This window comes from Nannospalax galili, unplaced genomic scaffold, assembly GCF_000622305.1.
Source record: "Nannospalax galili isolate Female #2095 unplaced genomic scaffold, S.galili_v1.0 scaffold453, whole genome shotgun sequence".
Lineage (NCBI taxonomy): Eukaryota > Metazoa > Chordata > Mammalia > Rodentia > Spalacidae > Nannospalax > Nannospalax galili.
In genome coordinates this window covers 1,895,705-1,910,572 of record NW_008334081.1, presented here as the reverse complement: position 1 = coordinate 1,910,572, position 14,868 = coordinate 1,895,705, and the positions used below count along the sequence as shown (strand labels likewise).

Below are 14,868 nucleotides of genomic sequence, written 5' to 3'. Positions count from 1 at the left end.
GAGTTCCAGCACAGCTGGGGCTACAGGGAGACCCTATCTCAAAAAGACCAAAAAAAAAATTAAAATTAAAAAGGGAGGTGGGTCATGTGCTAGGGTTTATAAACTGTCCTCTATACTTGATCAGCATGTCTGCCATTCTAGGTCAATGCCTGGTGTTGCAAATTATAATTAAACCTTCTTCCTTTCACTATTCTGAGTCTTCAGTGCTCTTATTATGAAGTGAAGATCATTGTTTCTCACATGAGGGACAGTTGAGCTCAAATCACTAGATGGCTAATCGGTGATGTCCACAGAGAATATTTTTAATTAATTGTTAATTATTTAATGTGTATGAGTGTTTTGTCTGCATGTATGTAAGTGTACCGCTGTCATGCAATGCCCATGGAGGCCAGAAGAGAGCATCAGATTCCCTGGAAATAGAATTGTAGATGGTTGTTAGCTGCCACGTGGGTGCTGAGAACCAAACCTGAGTCTTCTGCAAGAGAAGCCAGTCCTTTAGCCACTGAGTCCAGCCCCTTTGTTTTTCAGACACAAGAAGGGCAGAGTTGTCATAACTGAAATGAAATCATGGCAGCATTTGCGGGTGTGATCCCAAATCTTAGGAAGGTGAAAAGGAGGATTATAAGCTTGTGGCCAACCTGAGTTTCATAACAAGAGCCTGTCTCAAAGCCAACAACAAAACAGTCACTTGTGCCAGCCCTTCAAAAGCCACTAAAGCCAAGAAGTTGTGGAAAAATGGTTCTGCATAGTTACCTGACACTAACTGAATGGGATCTGACCTTGATTTCTACTTGGTTTTGGGTGTTTGTTTGTTTGTTTGTTTGTTTGTTTTGATACAGGGTCTTTCCCATAGCCCCAGCTGGCCTGGAACCTGCTATATAGGCCAGGCTGGCCTCAATCTCACAGAGATCCACCTGCCTCTGCCTCCTGAGTGCTGGGATTAAAGGTATGCACCACCATGCTGGGCTTTGATTTCTAGTTGTAGTCTGTTGATGGTGTCTGTTTCAGACACAGACATATTTCACCTCAAGACTGAAACATAAAAACAGAGAGTGAAGAAATGTAACCATCCTAGAAGGAATGAAAATATTCTAGAGATAACTTGTGCCCCTCCCTTTGCTATTAGACTATTAACCCAATGGATCACAGGAAATTGGAATCTTGGGGCTGGAGAGATGACTCAGGAGGGGACCCAGGTTTGAATTCCAGCACCCACACAGTGGCTAAAAGTGTCTGTAACTCCAGTTCCAGGGAATCTGACACCCTCTTCTGACCTCCGAGGGCATTGCACAACACAGGTGCATTTACATAAATGTAAGCAATGAATTCATACACATAAAATAAAAATAATAAATAAAAATAAAATATTTTTTTTAAAGCATAGGAATCTCCCCCAGGGGACTCATGCTGGGAGAAAGAAAGGCTAAAAACCTGGTGCCAGTCAGAAGGAGAACTTATCTCCAAGAAAGAGATTTCATAGAAGTATGGCAACTTGTCAGACCAAGTGTGGGAGAGACTAGATCTGAGACACTGGTGATGGCGGGGCCACACCTTGACAGGACCTCTCAGCTATGCCTAACTTTTGCCCCCTATTTAAACCTCAACCTCATGTTTGGGCCCTGGCAGTGCACTTGGTGGGTCAGGAAGACATTTGCAGAGCTCCCCCGGCGGCGCTCCAGAGCCTCTGCCGTGTGCCTAGCCGGTCTTTCTTAGTCCTAACTCAGAAAAGCGGAACCTTTTTTTTCTTTCTTTTCTGTCTCTTCTTTCACATACTGACCAAAGCCCAGGCATGTTTTCCCTGATGTTCTTGACCCTCTCACTCGTGCTCTGAAGCTCTGTCCCCCTCCATACCACTGGCTCACCAACTGCCACCGCAAGAGGCTTGGCTTTCTCTCTTCCTCTCCTCCAACTGCCACAGTTTTACAGCTTGTCTGCTGTGTTGTTCTTCCTTCAGACTCTAATAAAACTGTCCTGAAGCACCCTTCTGAGTCCTTTTCTAAATTCTTTTATTAATGAGACTAAGAACCCACAAAAGGGCACCCCAGTCTCCCCAGTAACAGGCGGTGAGGCATAAGAGAAAGAGTCCAAACTAGATCTGTGCTAGAGTGAAGAGTCTTCCCTGCCCAGGAGATGCAAGGTGAGAAGAAAGAGGATGAAGGGGCCATTTGCAACCAGCTGCTTTCCAGGCTCCATTTGGGAAATGCAAACATCTATGCCAGCTTCCACAGGTACAAATGACAGGACCCACAGAAGATAACTTTCTAATGCAGACATCAGGCACCTGCCACGCCCTGGACCCCTTTTGAGGCCTACAAATACCAACATGTTGACATCCTCTGACACAAGAAGCATGGTTGATAGTAACTCCCTTTGCAGATGGCTTGGGCGGTGATTGATGATAATACCCTTTAGATGTAGACAGCAGGTGTTTCCATTGCCCAGACAAGTTAGAGGCCTCCTGTGATAAGGACAAAATCCTGTCTTACAGCGTAAAGAAGACCAACCCAAAGCTAAATGGTGAAAAGAACTATAATACACCCAAAGATGTGACAGGAAGATTGGAGGCTATCTACCCCCCGATGACATACATACTTACACACTGCCACAGCCACTCCCACAATGCACTTTCTTGCAGACTCACTGACCAGCCTGCCACTTTCTGAATTCTAAGTCTAAAAGTGTCACCTTCTCCCTTCCCCCTATATAAACTCCCTACCCTGGATACTAACTGAAACCCTAAACCTGCTTACCCTGACACTCTCTCTGGGCCCCCTCACCTCAATGAAGTGACTCACAGATGTCTGCTGCTGAGCAGTCTGCCTTCTTGACTTCAAGATCAGTAAGTGTAGTAAGTGTAACTTGATTTCTCCTTTCCATCTCCCCACTACCAGCAACAGCTGAGATACTGGTCATGCTGGGAGTGACAAGCCAAGGTGTGGGAATAAAAATATTTACCAGACAAAAATAGATATCAAGGTTTTAATAAAGCCAGGTATGATGGCACACTCCTTTAATCCCAGCACTCAGGAGGCAGGGGCAGACAGATCTCTGAGATCAAGGCCAGCCTGATCTACATAGCAAGTTCCAGGTCAGTTGGGTCTACAGAGAGACCCTTTCTCAAAAAACGAAACAGAAAAGATTATACACCATCCATGGTGCAATCTATAAATCACTCTGGATTAGAGAGAGAGGGAGAGGGAGAGAGAGAGAGAGAGAGAGAGAGAGAGAGAGAGAGAGAGAGAGAATAAATATGAATCATGCCCCTGAGGGATCCTTTTTGGAGTAGTTAAGAGAAGTTATATGGCTTTGTCTCTCGGGCCACTTGTGGATCATATCTGCATAGCATTCAAGAGGGTAGCTCACTATCCGGCTTAGCACTTCAGGAGCTTTGCTGAGCCCCATGAGGGGCATGATCTTTATGAAGTAGAAGAGGCTCTGGAAGACACAGGTGACTCAAACTGGGCTTATAAAGTGTTAAAACAACTGAAGTGGAATGAAAAAGAACAAGCAAAGAGCGGGACCTGTCTAGGTCACTCAAAAGCAAATGTGGCAAGATTTATGCTGAGCAAGGGTTCCTAATGAAACAAAAAAAGGGACAAAAAGCCAGAGATTTTTGGTTTGTGCTTGTGGGCCTCTGAAAGGCTTTAAAGCCTGAACAACAGTTCACTATAGGGGTAGATGACAGGGAGCTGCAGGTGTTCCCCACTGTTGTGAAGAAAGGGGGTCTTAGAGGGTAAAGACCATCCTAACTGCTTCCCTAGTGGGGTGGCCAGGGTGGCTTACAGGGCGACTGGAGGGTCCATGCTGAATTATTGGTTCTCTAATGGTGTGCAGAATGCTTGGGCTTTGGATGCTGGGGTCAGGTGTGTCTTGGTCCATAACCACCCCCTAGAGACACCAAAGGTGACAGGTAGCAGGGGATGAATGTGAAGGTAGATTGATGCAGATGGAAATCATTAGGCTTGTCCAGCATACACTGTGTACAATGCCCCCATGTGGAAAGTGTACCTGGAGTGGGTGTACTGCTGGGATACACCCAATATTCTAGTTTCCTTTCTATTGATTTGTGGAAAGTGTACCTGGAGTGGGTGTACTGCTGGGATACACCCAATATTCTAGTTTCCTTTCTATTGATTTCACAAACACCATGACAAAAAGCAGCTTGAGGGAGGAAAGGGTTTATTTCACTTTCACGTCACAGTCCATCGCTGAGGAAAGTCACACAGGAACTGAAGTGGGAACTTGAAACAGAAACCATGGAGGAATGCTGCGTGATGGCTCAATTTCTGGCCTGTTCTTAGACTGATGCTTATATAGCTTTCAAATATAGCCCAAGGCCACATGCCTGTGGAATGATGCTGCCCACAGTGGGTTGAGTCCTCCTGCATCAATTAATAATCAGGACAATCCCCAACAGAGTGGACCAATAATCAAGACAATCCCCAACAGATTGGACATGGGCCAATCTGATCTTGCCAATGTGTTTTTGTATTTCCTTAGCTTCTGAATCCCAAGACCAAGTTGTACTTGCTTAGAACAGATGGCAGGGGACCTTCAGAGATCTTGCCCACCCTGTGTAAAAAGGTTTCATTACATGGATGTCATAATGCTAACTTCTGAGTGTCTTACAGATTTCTAAAATCATCTAGAAGAACAGCAAAACAGCAGTTAGAAAGTTTGAACAAAGGCCTCCTGCATGCATGGGAAAAGAGGTGCCGAGAGGCCATAACAATCCCAGTGCTAAGGGTGAATTATCTCCCTCCCAGGGAGGTTCCTGAGGCCTTCTCAACCCCAAAAGACTGTTGCCACTACTATTGGTTACGTGCCAGAACTAGAAGTTAAACCCCTACTGCTGAAGATACTGCATGCTCTGGTTGTAGAATAGTCAAGCTGGACTAATCTGGAAGCTTCCTCCTGGTGGGGGTGATTGCCACTAAAAGTCCTCCCTAGCTATGAATCCTGCATGTCAACACCATCAACATGCCAGACAAGATGTACCTGCCAGTGCAATAGTGGCATAACTGTTATGAATGCAACCAACTGTTTTCCCATTGGCTAAGGCCTGTGCCATAGGAAAGAACCCATGTTTGGTACTGTACGCCAAGGCCATAACTTGTGTCTGAGGACATAAAATCCCCAAGGAGGCTAATACTATGGTTTTGTTAAGCAGCTGTGATGTATTTATTAAATTGTCTTCTAAGTGTTTATGGCCGTAAATTGTCACTGTTGTCGGCTATGACTGAGGGATGCTTCTATGTGCAGTGAGCAGCATTTACCACAGAGATTCATAACCAGTCAAGCTTTGAGGATAAACGTCCATTCGTGCAGTCTAGAGACACAATGCTCAGAAAATTCATATATGCATATTATATATTTATATTACATGTAAATATATAATCCCCTCTAAGGGCAGGTTCAGGAAACACTGACAAAAAGCTGATGGAAAGGATGTAAGAGCTGAAGAGCTATAGAGAAATGATTTCCTCCAGGCTCAGCATGACCGTCAGCCATGTGGAGCAGCGATTGCTGATGTGAACGTACAGAATACCTTGACACACAGCCATGGTAATGAAATAAGCAAAACAACACTGAAGTAAATAGGTTAAAAGCAATGGAAGTGAAATGGTTGGTGCTCCCTTTCAGATGGAGGTGAGGGTCACCAGACCTGAGGTTCCAGTCCTGCTCCTTCATACCCCCAGTTACATCTGATCTTGGGTGTTAGAGTCTGTAAGAGGTAAGAGTTTGACTCCAGCTTGGGACTCTGGTGCAGCTTTTGTGAGTAGTCATCCATGTTGGATGGGGCTTTTCAGTGATGCAGTTGCCAAGAGTTACCATGCTCTTGTAAGTAACTCCAGCAATTGGAGTTGGATGGAATCTGGAATTGGATGGAATCCTGGTTTTGGTCTGTTGAGGCCCTATCTAGGGTGAACAGAATTTTTGTTTGTTTCAACAGAAAAAGTTATACAACAATGGGATTCAGTTAGGCAGTGAGTGCTGGATGGAGCAGGGAGTTGGGAGTGCCAACCCCGGGGACCTGGCACCAGGGAAGGGCTCTGTTTAGACATGTCTGTGGCATCAGGACTGTGGAAGCCCTGGAAAGCCCTGACTCAGATGAGAGGCAAGAGCCAAGGCACAAGAAAGAGCAGAGAGGGAGGAGCCCAGGGCTCTCACACCTCTGCCCCACCCCCAGGTGTGCTCTCTGAGTTGCTCCTGTAAGGTTGATCCTTGTCACTTGGACCTCTGACAACAATCTCAGGCCTCATCCCCAGGGAAGTCCAGGCACTAGGCCAAAAGTCAACCTGTTCAGCAACTCTAGCAAACTGCTTCCAGGGCTGCTGGCCTTGTGATCAATAGGCCACTGCAAAATGAAAACCAAGAAGCTCAGGACTCCAACAGCAGTGCATTCTAGCTGAGCACAGCTTCCCGAGCACTGGGCCTCCTGAGCTGGGATCCTGTCAAGCATGGAGCTTGAGCAACACAGGGAGTTATGTGCCTGAGAGGACAGCCTTCAAGAACAATTCTAATGCTAGAGAGGGCATGGAATTTGGAAGGCCCTAAAGTAAGCAGCCCTCAGAGCATCCTCTGGGAAGGTGTCTCCTGGCCCTTTGAGCCACATGTTCCTTCCCTACCTCCCACCACTTGCCGTCTGGGTGACACAGAGGGCCCTGCCAGGGCCAACTCCAGGGAAGAGCTTTATTCTAACTCCAGTGGCTGGCCATCAAGGCCACACCCTAGTGGTTCCAGGGCTGCTGGGTCTCGGGGTGGCAGGTATGTGTTCTGTTCCAGGGTCCTTGGGGTTGGTCTTTTGAGTCTCTGTCCTCTGGCCCAGGTTCCTATCTCTTCCCAGGAGAGTGGATACAGCCACTCTGGGCCACCTGGGCCTCCTAGTGAATGTTCACAGCCTACGTGACTTCAGACTAATCTGGGAGTTCCTTGCCACTGTCACAGGATCCCCTGGCTCATGATACATGCACACTCCTCCTAGGTCAGGGTCAGGCTCTGGGAGTTCTGGCTCTTCTGGGTCTTAGTAGAGGGCACAGCCCGTGTGGATGCATCCTGGAACTCCTTAGTCATGTAGTAGTAGCAGATGGCATCCAGGCAGCAGTTGGCATCTGAGAGCTTGCCAGTCACGGAGAGGGCATGGATGAAGTTGTGGCGGGTTATACAGGTTAGCTGGCCCAGGGAGACCTGCACTGTCAGGACCACATGCAGTGGCAGGAAGCAGATGATAAACACAACTAAGTTGGCCCAAACCATGCGAGTGGCCTTGAGGGTGACCTCTGCCTGCCCTACGTGAGTGGCTGGCCTCCGGGCCAGTGCAGTCACAACCTGCAAAGAGCAGAAGACCACCACAACTAGTGGCAGGTAGAAACCAAACAGCAAGAAAGAGATGTTGTCAAAGCTGTACCGGGTTGGGTTTCTGAAGCAGAAGCTACCCTCTTTCAGGTACCAGCGTACCACCTGGGAGCTGACCACCACCACCCAGAGGGCCACACACACTGCTGCAGCCTGTCGTGGGGAGCGTAGCCCACGGGCGCGCAGTGGGTGCCGAACGGCCAAGTATCGGTCCACAGCAATGGCTGTGACCAAGCTGATGCTCATGTATCTGTTGACCAAGTAGATTCCTTGTGAAAGCTGGCAGACTGGTGTGTCTGAAGTGTCCTTCAGGGAGTACAGCATGAAGGGTATGGAGCAAAGCAGGCAGAGGTCAGCCACAGCCAGATTGGTCATGTAGACACGGGTCTCCGTCCACTGGTGCATGCGATGGCAGAACACCCAGAGGGCCAAGCCGTTGAGCAGCAGGCCCAGCACCAGCAACAAGACGTGGTAGATGGTGAAGACATAGGAGATTGGGTCAGGCCAGTCCGGGGTGCTGCAATTTGCATTCATGGTCCTGGGGCTGTAGGGGGGAGGAGGTCAGCAAAGACAGGTAGAGGGAGGACCCCCAGGGCGAGGCTCCGGCCCCCCCAACCCCCACCCCAAGGCCTGCCCATCTCTGTCCAGGAAACCAGGAATAGCTGAGTTCTATACCATGCTCCTGGACCACACACCCAAAACTCCCCCTTCCAAAGAAGTCATAGAAACTGTGGAAAGCTCAGAGTCACCCTCAACACCTAACCCATGCTCACAGGAAGGGAGACCAAAGCATGCCGAAGGTTGCAGTGGCCAGCCCAAAGCTGAAGAAACTCTCACCCACATCTCCCTAGCCCTTCTCTCCTTGGACCTGCCTGATGCAGGGCACAAGGGAGGCATGATGAGATTCTGTAGGTCCTGTTCCCCCCAAGGTTCCAGCTCTTTAGAGCTCAAGTCCTGGACAGGGGCCAACGTCCACCAGCCTGACCCAGCATGCATTTCTCATCAGGGAGACCATAGAAGTGGCCTTAATGATCTGGCTAATGATCCTAAGACTGGGCCTTGCAGCCTCCTACTCCCAACCTGGCTGTAAAGAGACACCTACATTTGTTTTACACCTATACCCCAATAGGGTGGTCAGCAGCAGCCTACTCCCAACCTGGCTGTAAAGAGACACCTACATTTGTTTTACACCTATACCCCAATAGGGTGGTCAGCACCCACTCCACCTGGTCTGTCCCTGAAGCAGAGGCACAGGACAGCAGTGGGTATAGCTCAAGATTACCCTCCCAAAAGCTATGGAACCTTCCAGAGCACCGCCCCCAGGCCTGCATCACCTAAGGGCTCATCTCAGGCCCATGTCTGGGATCAGGATGTCTACCTTGAGTTAAGGGATACATAGCTCCCAGTGGTCAGAGTCCTGTCCCTCCAGGCCCCAGTTGTGCTCAGAGGCCCCTGCTACTGCCATTGCAAGGACTATCCCCAAGGTCACTGTGGTGGTTTGAATGAGAATGTCCCCAGTAGGCTCCAAGCATTTGGATATTTTGTCCCCAGTTGGCAGCACTGTTCTGGGAGGTCTTAGAAGGTGTGGCCATGCTGGAGGAAGCATATCACTGGGGGCAGGATTAAAGAGTTGTTAAGCCTTGCTGGATCTCCATAGGAAGCTCTCTTGCTTCCTGTGCCCACTTAAAGATGTGAGAGCTTAGCTTTTGCTCCTCCTCCAGCCACCTCTGCTGCCATGCCTCTTGGCCATGATGGACTCTTGCCCCTTTGAAACCATAAGCTAAATAAACTCTTCCTTTTATAAGTTGTTTGGTCAGTGTTTCTATCACAGCAACAGAAAAGTAACTGATACAACTATCCTCCACTGTTCACGATGGCCCCTTACTCCGCTGCCCACGCCTCACGACGAAGCCAGATCTTATCTAGACCCACCCAGGTGGACTTGGACAGGGGTCTGACATCCAGGGCATGGCAGGTAGTACAATAATCAGACTCCTCCCACCACCCCCGACCTCCAGGCCAGCCTTGGCCAACCCATTACAGGGCTGCTGGTGTGACTACACAGCATTGAGTGGGAACCAACTCAGGCAACAACCAACGAGTGCTGAGCTCAGGTCCACTGGACATGTAGTCCACCCCGCGGGTACCAGGAAGGGCTACAAGACTGGATAAGCATCCTAGGTCTTCTGGGTATTCCTTCAGGGGCTTCCTGATGTGGGGGATGACAGGAGGGAAGGAACTGGGTCTACCAGGCCATCTGCCTTAGAAACATAGAAGGCCCCTCCTCATACAGGAAGGGGACAAGCACCCAACCCAGTGATTGCAGACCAGGAGGGTGATGTATTCCATACTGAGCCCGAGCTCATTTCCTCTATGGTCCCCAGGGAACCCTTCAGGCCCACAGTCCATTAGGAAAGTCAAGCGCAGATTTCAGCTGAGACAAATATGCTTCTATCTTATCCTGTTTCCTGTCTAGACTCCGTATCCGCGGGATTAGCGTGGCCCATTTGCCAGCAATTAGTTTTGAGAGCTGAATTCTGCTCTCTCCCATACCACCTAGGGTTCTTAGGCCCCTAGAGGGAGCCTGGAGTCCAAGGACCTCCTCAGAGCCCCTGGTAGTAGATGCCCCTTCCTCCCAGACACAGCCCACCCAGACATAGCCCACCCAGACGTATAGCCCACCCAGACACAGCCCACCCAGACACAGCCCACCCAGACACATCCTGTGGACCCTCCAGCAGAATGAGTCTTGGGAATCTGCTTAGTATTCCATCGGAGCACCTTGGAGCTGGGCAGAATGGACCCTGGGCTACATGTGGAGGGGGCCCTGTGCTGTCTGTGGAGGGGGCCCTGCACTGCGTGTGGAGGGGGCCCTGTGCTGCCTGTGGAGAGGGGCCCTGGGCTACTTGTGGGGGAGGGCTCTGTGCTGCCAGCAGCCCACAGCACAGCTCCCACATGAAGCCTCTGAACCTGAACACTCAGCATCACCCTACCACCTTACTCTCGACCTCTAGGCTTGAGAGGGGCAGCCTGGCTTCTCAGCTACATGCACCCTGGGGGACTGAGGTGTCAGACGGGGGGGGGCATAGCCTGAACCTCCCTAATGTCTCCTGCCCCACATGGCTGCACAGAGGTTTCATGCTACATACCCAAGCTTGAAACCTTCAGGTTAGCCTCAACATGGCCCAGTATTTTCTGGGGTCAGGATAAAACCTCCAACTATGGTTTATTAACTGTCCTATTTAAAAGACAACACTGAAGTCTAAGTATAAGATGAAAATTTTGCAAGAGGTCAAGTTGACAAGAATATTGGAAGAAATGCCTGCTCAGGGGACCCTGGTCCTTCAGGGTCCTCCCCACAAAGTTCAGGATGTTAAGTGCCGGGGCCCAGCCACAGCCAGCACATGTCCTAACCTCGCCCCCATATCCAGGACATGCCCAGCTGCCTCAGAGTTGCAGGTGGACTGCCCTCAACAGACACTCAGCATCCATCTTACAAAGCCAGTGCTGGGGTGCTCACAGCTTGGCTTGGAGAAACTGCCAGGGGCTTCAAGCTAGTAACTTTCCAGCCTGGGGTGAAATAGGAGGCTGACATAGGGAGAAGAGCCAGTTGTGCACAGCACAGGCCCCTTCCTCCTCTGTTGGCAAAAACAGGCTCCCCTCTGTACAGGAGAAGCAGAAAGCCACTCTCTGGGTTCTGCCTTGACCATCCAGGAAAGAAGTCTGTGCAGACAGATAGGAAATCTGACCCCACCCAAGACCATCCGCTACCCACCTGCTGTCTGGATGGGGATCCACAGACTCCTGGGTGCTTGTCTGCCCAGAATCAGGCCTTAGGACCCTATCCACAGGCTGCCTAGGCGTTCCAGAGGCTCTGAAATTGTGGGTGCCAGGAGACTGGGCCCCCTTACGAAATGCCCCGAGACCTACAGCAGGCACATGACTGAAACAAGTGTCACAAAACATGGCACAGAGGCACAAACAGTTATTTTCTGTACTAGTTTTCAAGTGCAGGTCACCACCTACAAAATAGTTTTTCAGAGTTTCCAATGAGGTGAGAGCCAAGGCTCTGAGAGACCACGAGTTACTTTGCCCTTGATGCACACATGGGGCCTCCCTGACCCTCACAGAGAATGCACATTGGTCCTGAGCTTCTGCTAGCTTCTCTAAAAAGCCTACCCTGAGGACCCAAGTCCCTAGCCCAGCCTCACCCATCTGACAGACCCCAGCCCAGCCTCACCCATCTGACAGACCCCAGTCCAGCCTCACCCATCTGACAGACCCCAGCCCAGCCTCACCCATCTGACAGACCCCAGCCCAGCCTCACCCATCTGACAGCCCCCAGCCCAGCCTCACCCATCTGACAGCCCCCAGCCCAGCCTCACCCATCTGACAGCCCCCAGCCCAGCCTCACCCATCTGACAGACCCCAGCCCAGCCTCACCCATCTGACAGGCCCCTGCCCAGCCCACTTCATCTGGCAGACCCCAGGCCAATCTCACCTCATCTGACAGACCCCTGCCCAGCTCCACCAGGTCTTACAGACCTCAGCTCAGCCTCACCTCATCTGACAGACAGCTCCCCTCAGCGCAGCCCCACCAGTTCTGAGATACCCCAGCCCAGCATCACCAAATATGGGAGATCCTTTGCAGCCCTGGCCCATGTAGGAGCCCTGACCACATTATGGCACTTACCTGCTGTCACTGGGGCTGAGGAAGGCCAGCCTCACAGTTGTGTCCCTCCTTAAGCTGAGCAGGCTGTTTGGCTTACTGACGACAGCAGCAGGGGGGGTGGCAACTCCCCCTTCCTCTTCGCCCCCGCTGCTTGCGCCAGTCCTAATCAGCTGTGTTGGGGAATGGGGTTTTCTGGAAGGAAGTGTGATACCTGCCACCTCTGCTGACACTTGCAGAGAACCAGCATCTTTGCAAATAAAGAATATGTTATGGAACCAACTTGAAATAGCAAAACCAGGCAGCTCGGCCCTGCCCTTGGATGCTTCCTCTTCCTCAGCTCACTTCATACCTTCCCATCATGACTGGGCCCCCACAGTGTCTGTGGTCAGGAAAGGGCACCCTACACCCTGCTGTCTGGCAGGGGGAGCAACAGCATTCATACTCATCCAGGCTCATATTAGATACCTGAGAATCGCATCTCACATAACCAGTGACCATGTGTATGTGAATAAGATAGAATCAGGCGTGACCCAGCTGGCTCATAGATAAATCCAGACAGGCAACTCACAACCCTCTACCAGCCAAAGCTACTTCCCCAGAAGCCTTTCCAGGGCTTACTCCCTTAGTCCAGGACATCCCCTGACTCTGGTGGGCCTTGGTGGGCATTCTCAGCCACAGACATCTTCACTCAGGGTCGGGTGTTCCCCCAGGCCACAGGCCACCCTTCCTGCAGGATCCCTCCCAGTGCCATCCACCCAAGGGCAGGGCCTTGTCCGCCCCTTGCTCCCCACTGCACCCAGCCTTCCTTGGTGTTTGACCATCGTGCCCCTTCCCCCTCTCTTCAAAGCCAGAGAGGGGCTAAGGAAAACTTCAATCCCACCTCTCCCCATTTTTCCAGAAGTGGAAACTGAGACCCAGAGAAGGAGCATGTGGGCCAGAGTGTCAGAGTTGGTGGCAGGTCTGGGACCAACACTGGTCTCCTGTCTCTTCCCTGCCCAGAGGAAGACCTAGCCTGGCCCCAGTCACTCTGCCGTTACTGCAGGCACAGCCTGTGCCACTGGCTGCCCTTCCAGACCAAGGTCCCAAGGTGACACTCAGCCTAGTATGCGACTACCTGAGGCCCAGGGCTCCCAGGGGAAGAGGTGTCTCCTGCCTGGGTACTGGGTTGGGTTTTTATCCTCCCCATCTCTCCCACCCCAACCTCTGACAGCAGGTGCTGTTGGACAAGGGCTCGGTCTCCTACCATCATGTACACTGGACCACACAAGACGGCATTACCCCAGGACTTTCTCCACCTCTGGGTAGATAGCACACAGGCTGGGACGGCACTGTCCCTCCTTCCCTTCCTCTCCCCTCCCTCTCTCCCCTCCCTCTCTCCCCTCTCCGTCCCTCCCTCCCTCCCTCCCTCCTCCCTTCCCCACTGGGTTCCTTCCCAGCAGTGGCCTGGGGACCTAGTGGGCTGTGTAGCCCTGGGAAGACTAGGCTCTGAGTCACTATCTCCATTTGCACAGGACACAAGCTGCCCTCAACCTTGCCTCCGTGCCTTACACAGCCTCCACTTGTACTCTGGGCCAGGCCCTGCAGAGTACTCAAGGGCACTACTCCCCGGGCTGTCCTATGGGGCTTCCTGGCCCTTCGCTCAGGGGATCCAGGTCTGGGCATTGTTGGGCAGTGTGCTGGATAGCTTTAGTGTCAACTTGACACACCTGGGTTGAGGGAGCCTCAATCGGGGAATTGCCTCTATTGGACTGGCCTGTGGCCATGTCTGAAGGGCATCTTCTTGATGAGTGATGTGGGAGGGCCCAGCCCACTGTGGGTGGTGCCACCCCTGGGCAGGTGGGCCTGTGTTGCATAAGAAAGCAGGCTGAGCAGGGGCCAGGGGAGCAAGCCTGTAAGCAGCGTTCCTCCATGGCCTGTGCTCCAGCTCCTGCCTCCAGGTTCCTGCCCTGAGTTCCTACCTTGGGCTCCCTGATGAACTGTGACCTGGGAGATGTAAGACAAATAAACCATTTCCTCCCCAAGTTGGTATTGGTCAGAGTGTTTTGTCACAGCAATGAAGAACAAACTAAGACAGGCAGGTTTCAGGTTCTAGGTCAGGCTCATGGTCTCCCTGCTAGGAAGTCTGTCACATTCATAGTGCCCTTTTCTTCCACCAGCCTTAGCTCCTGGGCAGTACCCCCTCCCTGATGCTTGTCTGCCCCACCTGGTCCCTGCCCTGGCAGCAGCACTTACCTGCTAGGCCTGTTTGTGCTGAGTGGTTGCCAGGACCCTCTTCATGGTATGTTCTTTGAGCAGACTGGATCCAGAGCAAGGGCACCAGGAGACCACATTCCATCACCACTGCCCTATCTAAAAGAACCTTCTGGTAGAATCAAGTCACCCCATGGGAGGCTGCTCCAGGCTGTTAGGGGCAGGTCTTGGCTATCCCACAGGCTCATGCAATCATGCCTCCTCAGCTACTCAGGCCCTGGCTGCCTGGACTGCTCTAGCTGCAAAGAACATAGAGCACTGAGTATGGCGCACTGAGAACTAAGCCCTGGACGGAGCCAGGGATCCCGTGGATGCTAGTGGGAGGGCATGGGAGCTCAGGCCTGCAGTTACAGTGCAGTCCCTCCCTTTGAGGATTTAGGGCACTGTAGCCATTTCCAGAGCCTTAGGCTAGGGTGCTCTGAGCACACTTTCCATCAAGCCCCCGGGCTGTCCCGGTGCTCAGGGCAAAAGGAACAGTAAGGCTACCCGTGCCTTTGTCTGAAATGTCAGCATAGATCTGCACAGACTTGTTTCCTTCTGTCTTACTAAGACAAAGCCTAGAGCATTGGTTTTTCTTCAAGACTATATAT

General features: G+C 51.4%; 1 protein-coding gene across 1 annotated transcript; it reads right to left on the bottom strand.

The window, feature by feature from the left end:
- Positions 1 to 6,977: 6,977 nt before the first annotated feature.
- Positions 6,978 to 14,353, bottom strand: Gpr35 (G protein-coupled receptor 35). Its single transcript, XM_008829177.2, has 2 exons — positions 14,261 to 14,353; positions 6,978 to 7,900 (listed from the first exon to the last, which is right to left on the bottom strand). Exon 2 carries the CDS (start codon positions 7,888 to 7,890, stop codon positions 6,982 to 6,984), a length of 909 nt encoding a protein of 302 aa, XP_008827399.1. The 5' UTR covers positions 7,891 to 7,900; positions 14,261 to 14,353; the 3' UTR covers positions 6,978 to 6,981.
- Positions 14,354 to 14,868: the final 515 nt, after the last annotated feature.

Coding starts and splice junctions, on each gene's coding strand:
- Gpr35 (XM_008829177.2), bottom strand. CDS start 7,890: ATGAATGCAAATTGCAGCACCCCGGACTGGCCTGACCCAATCTCCTAT.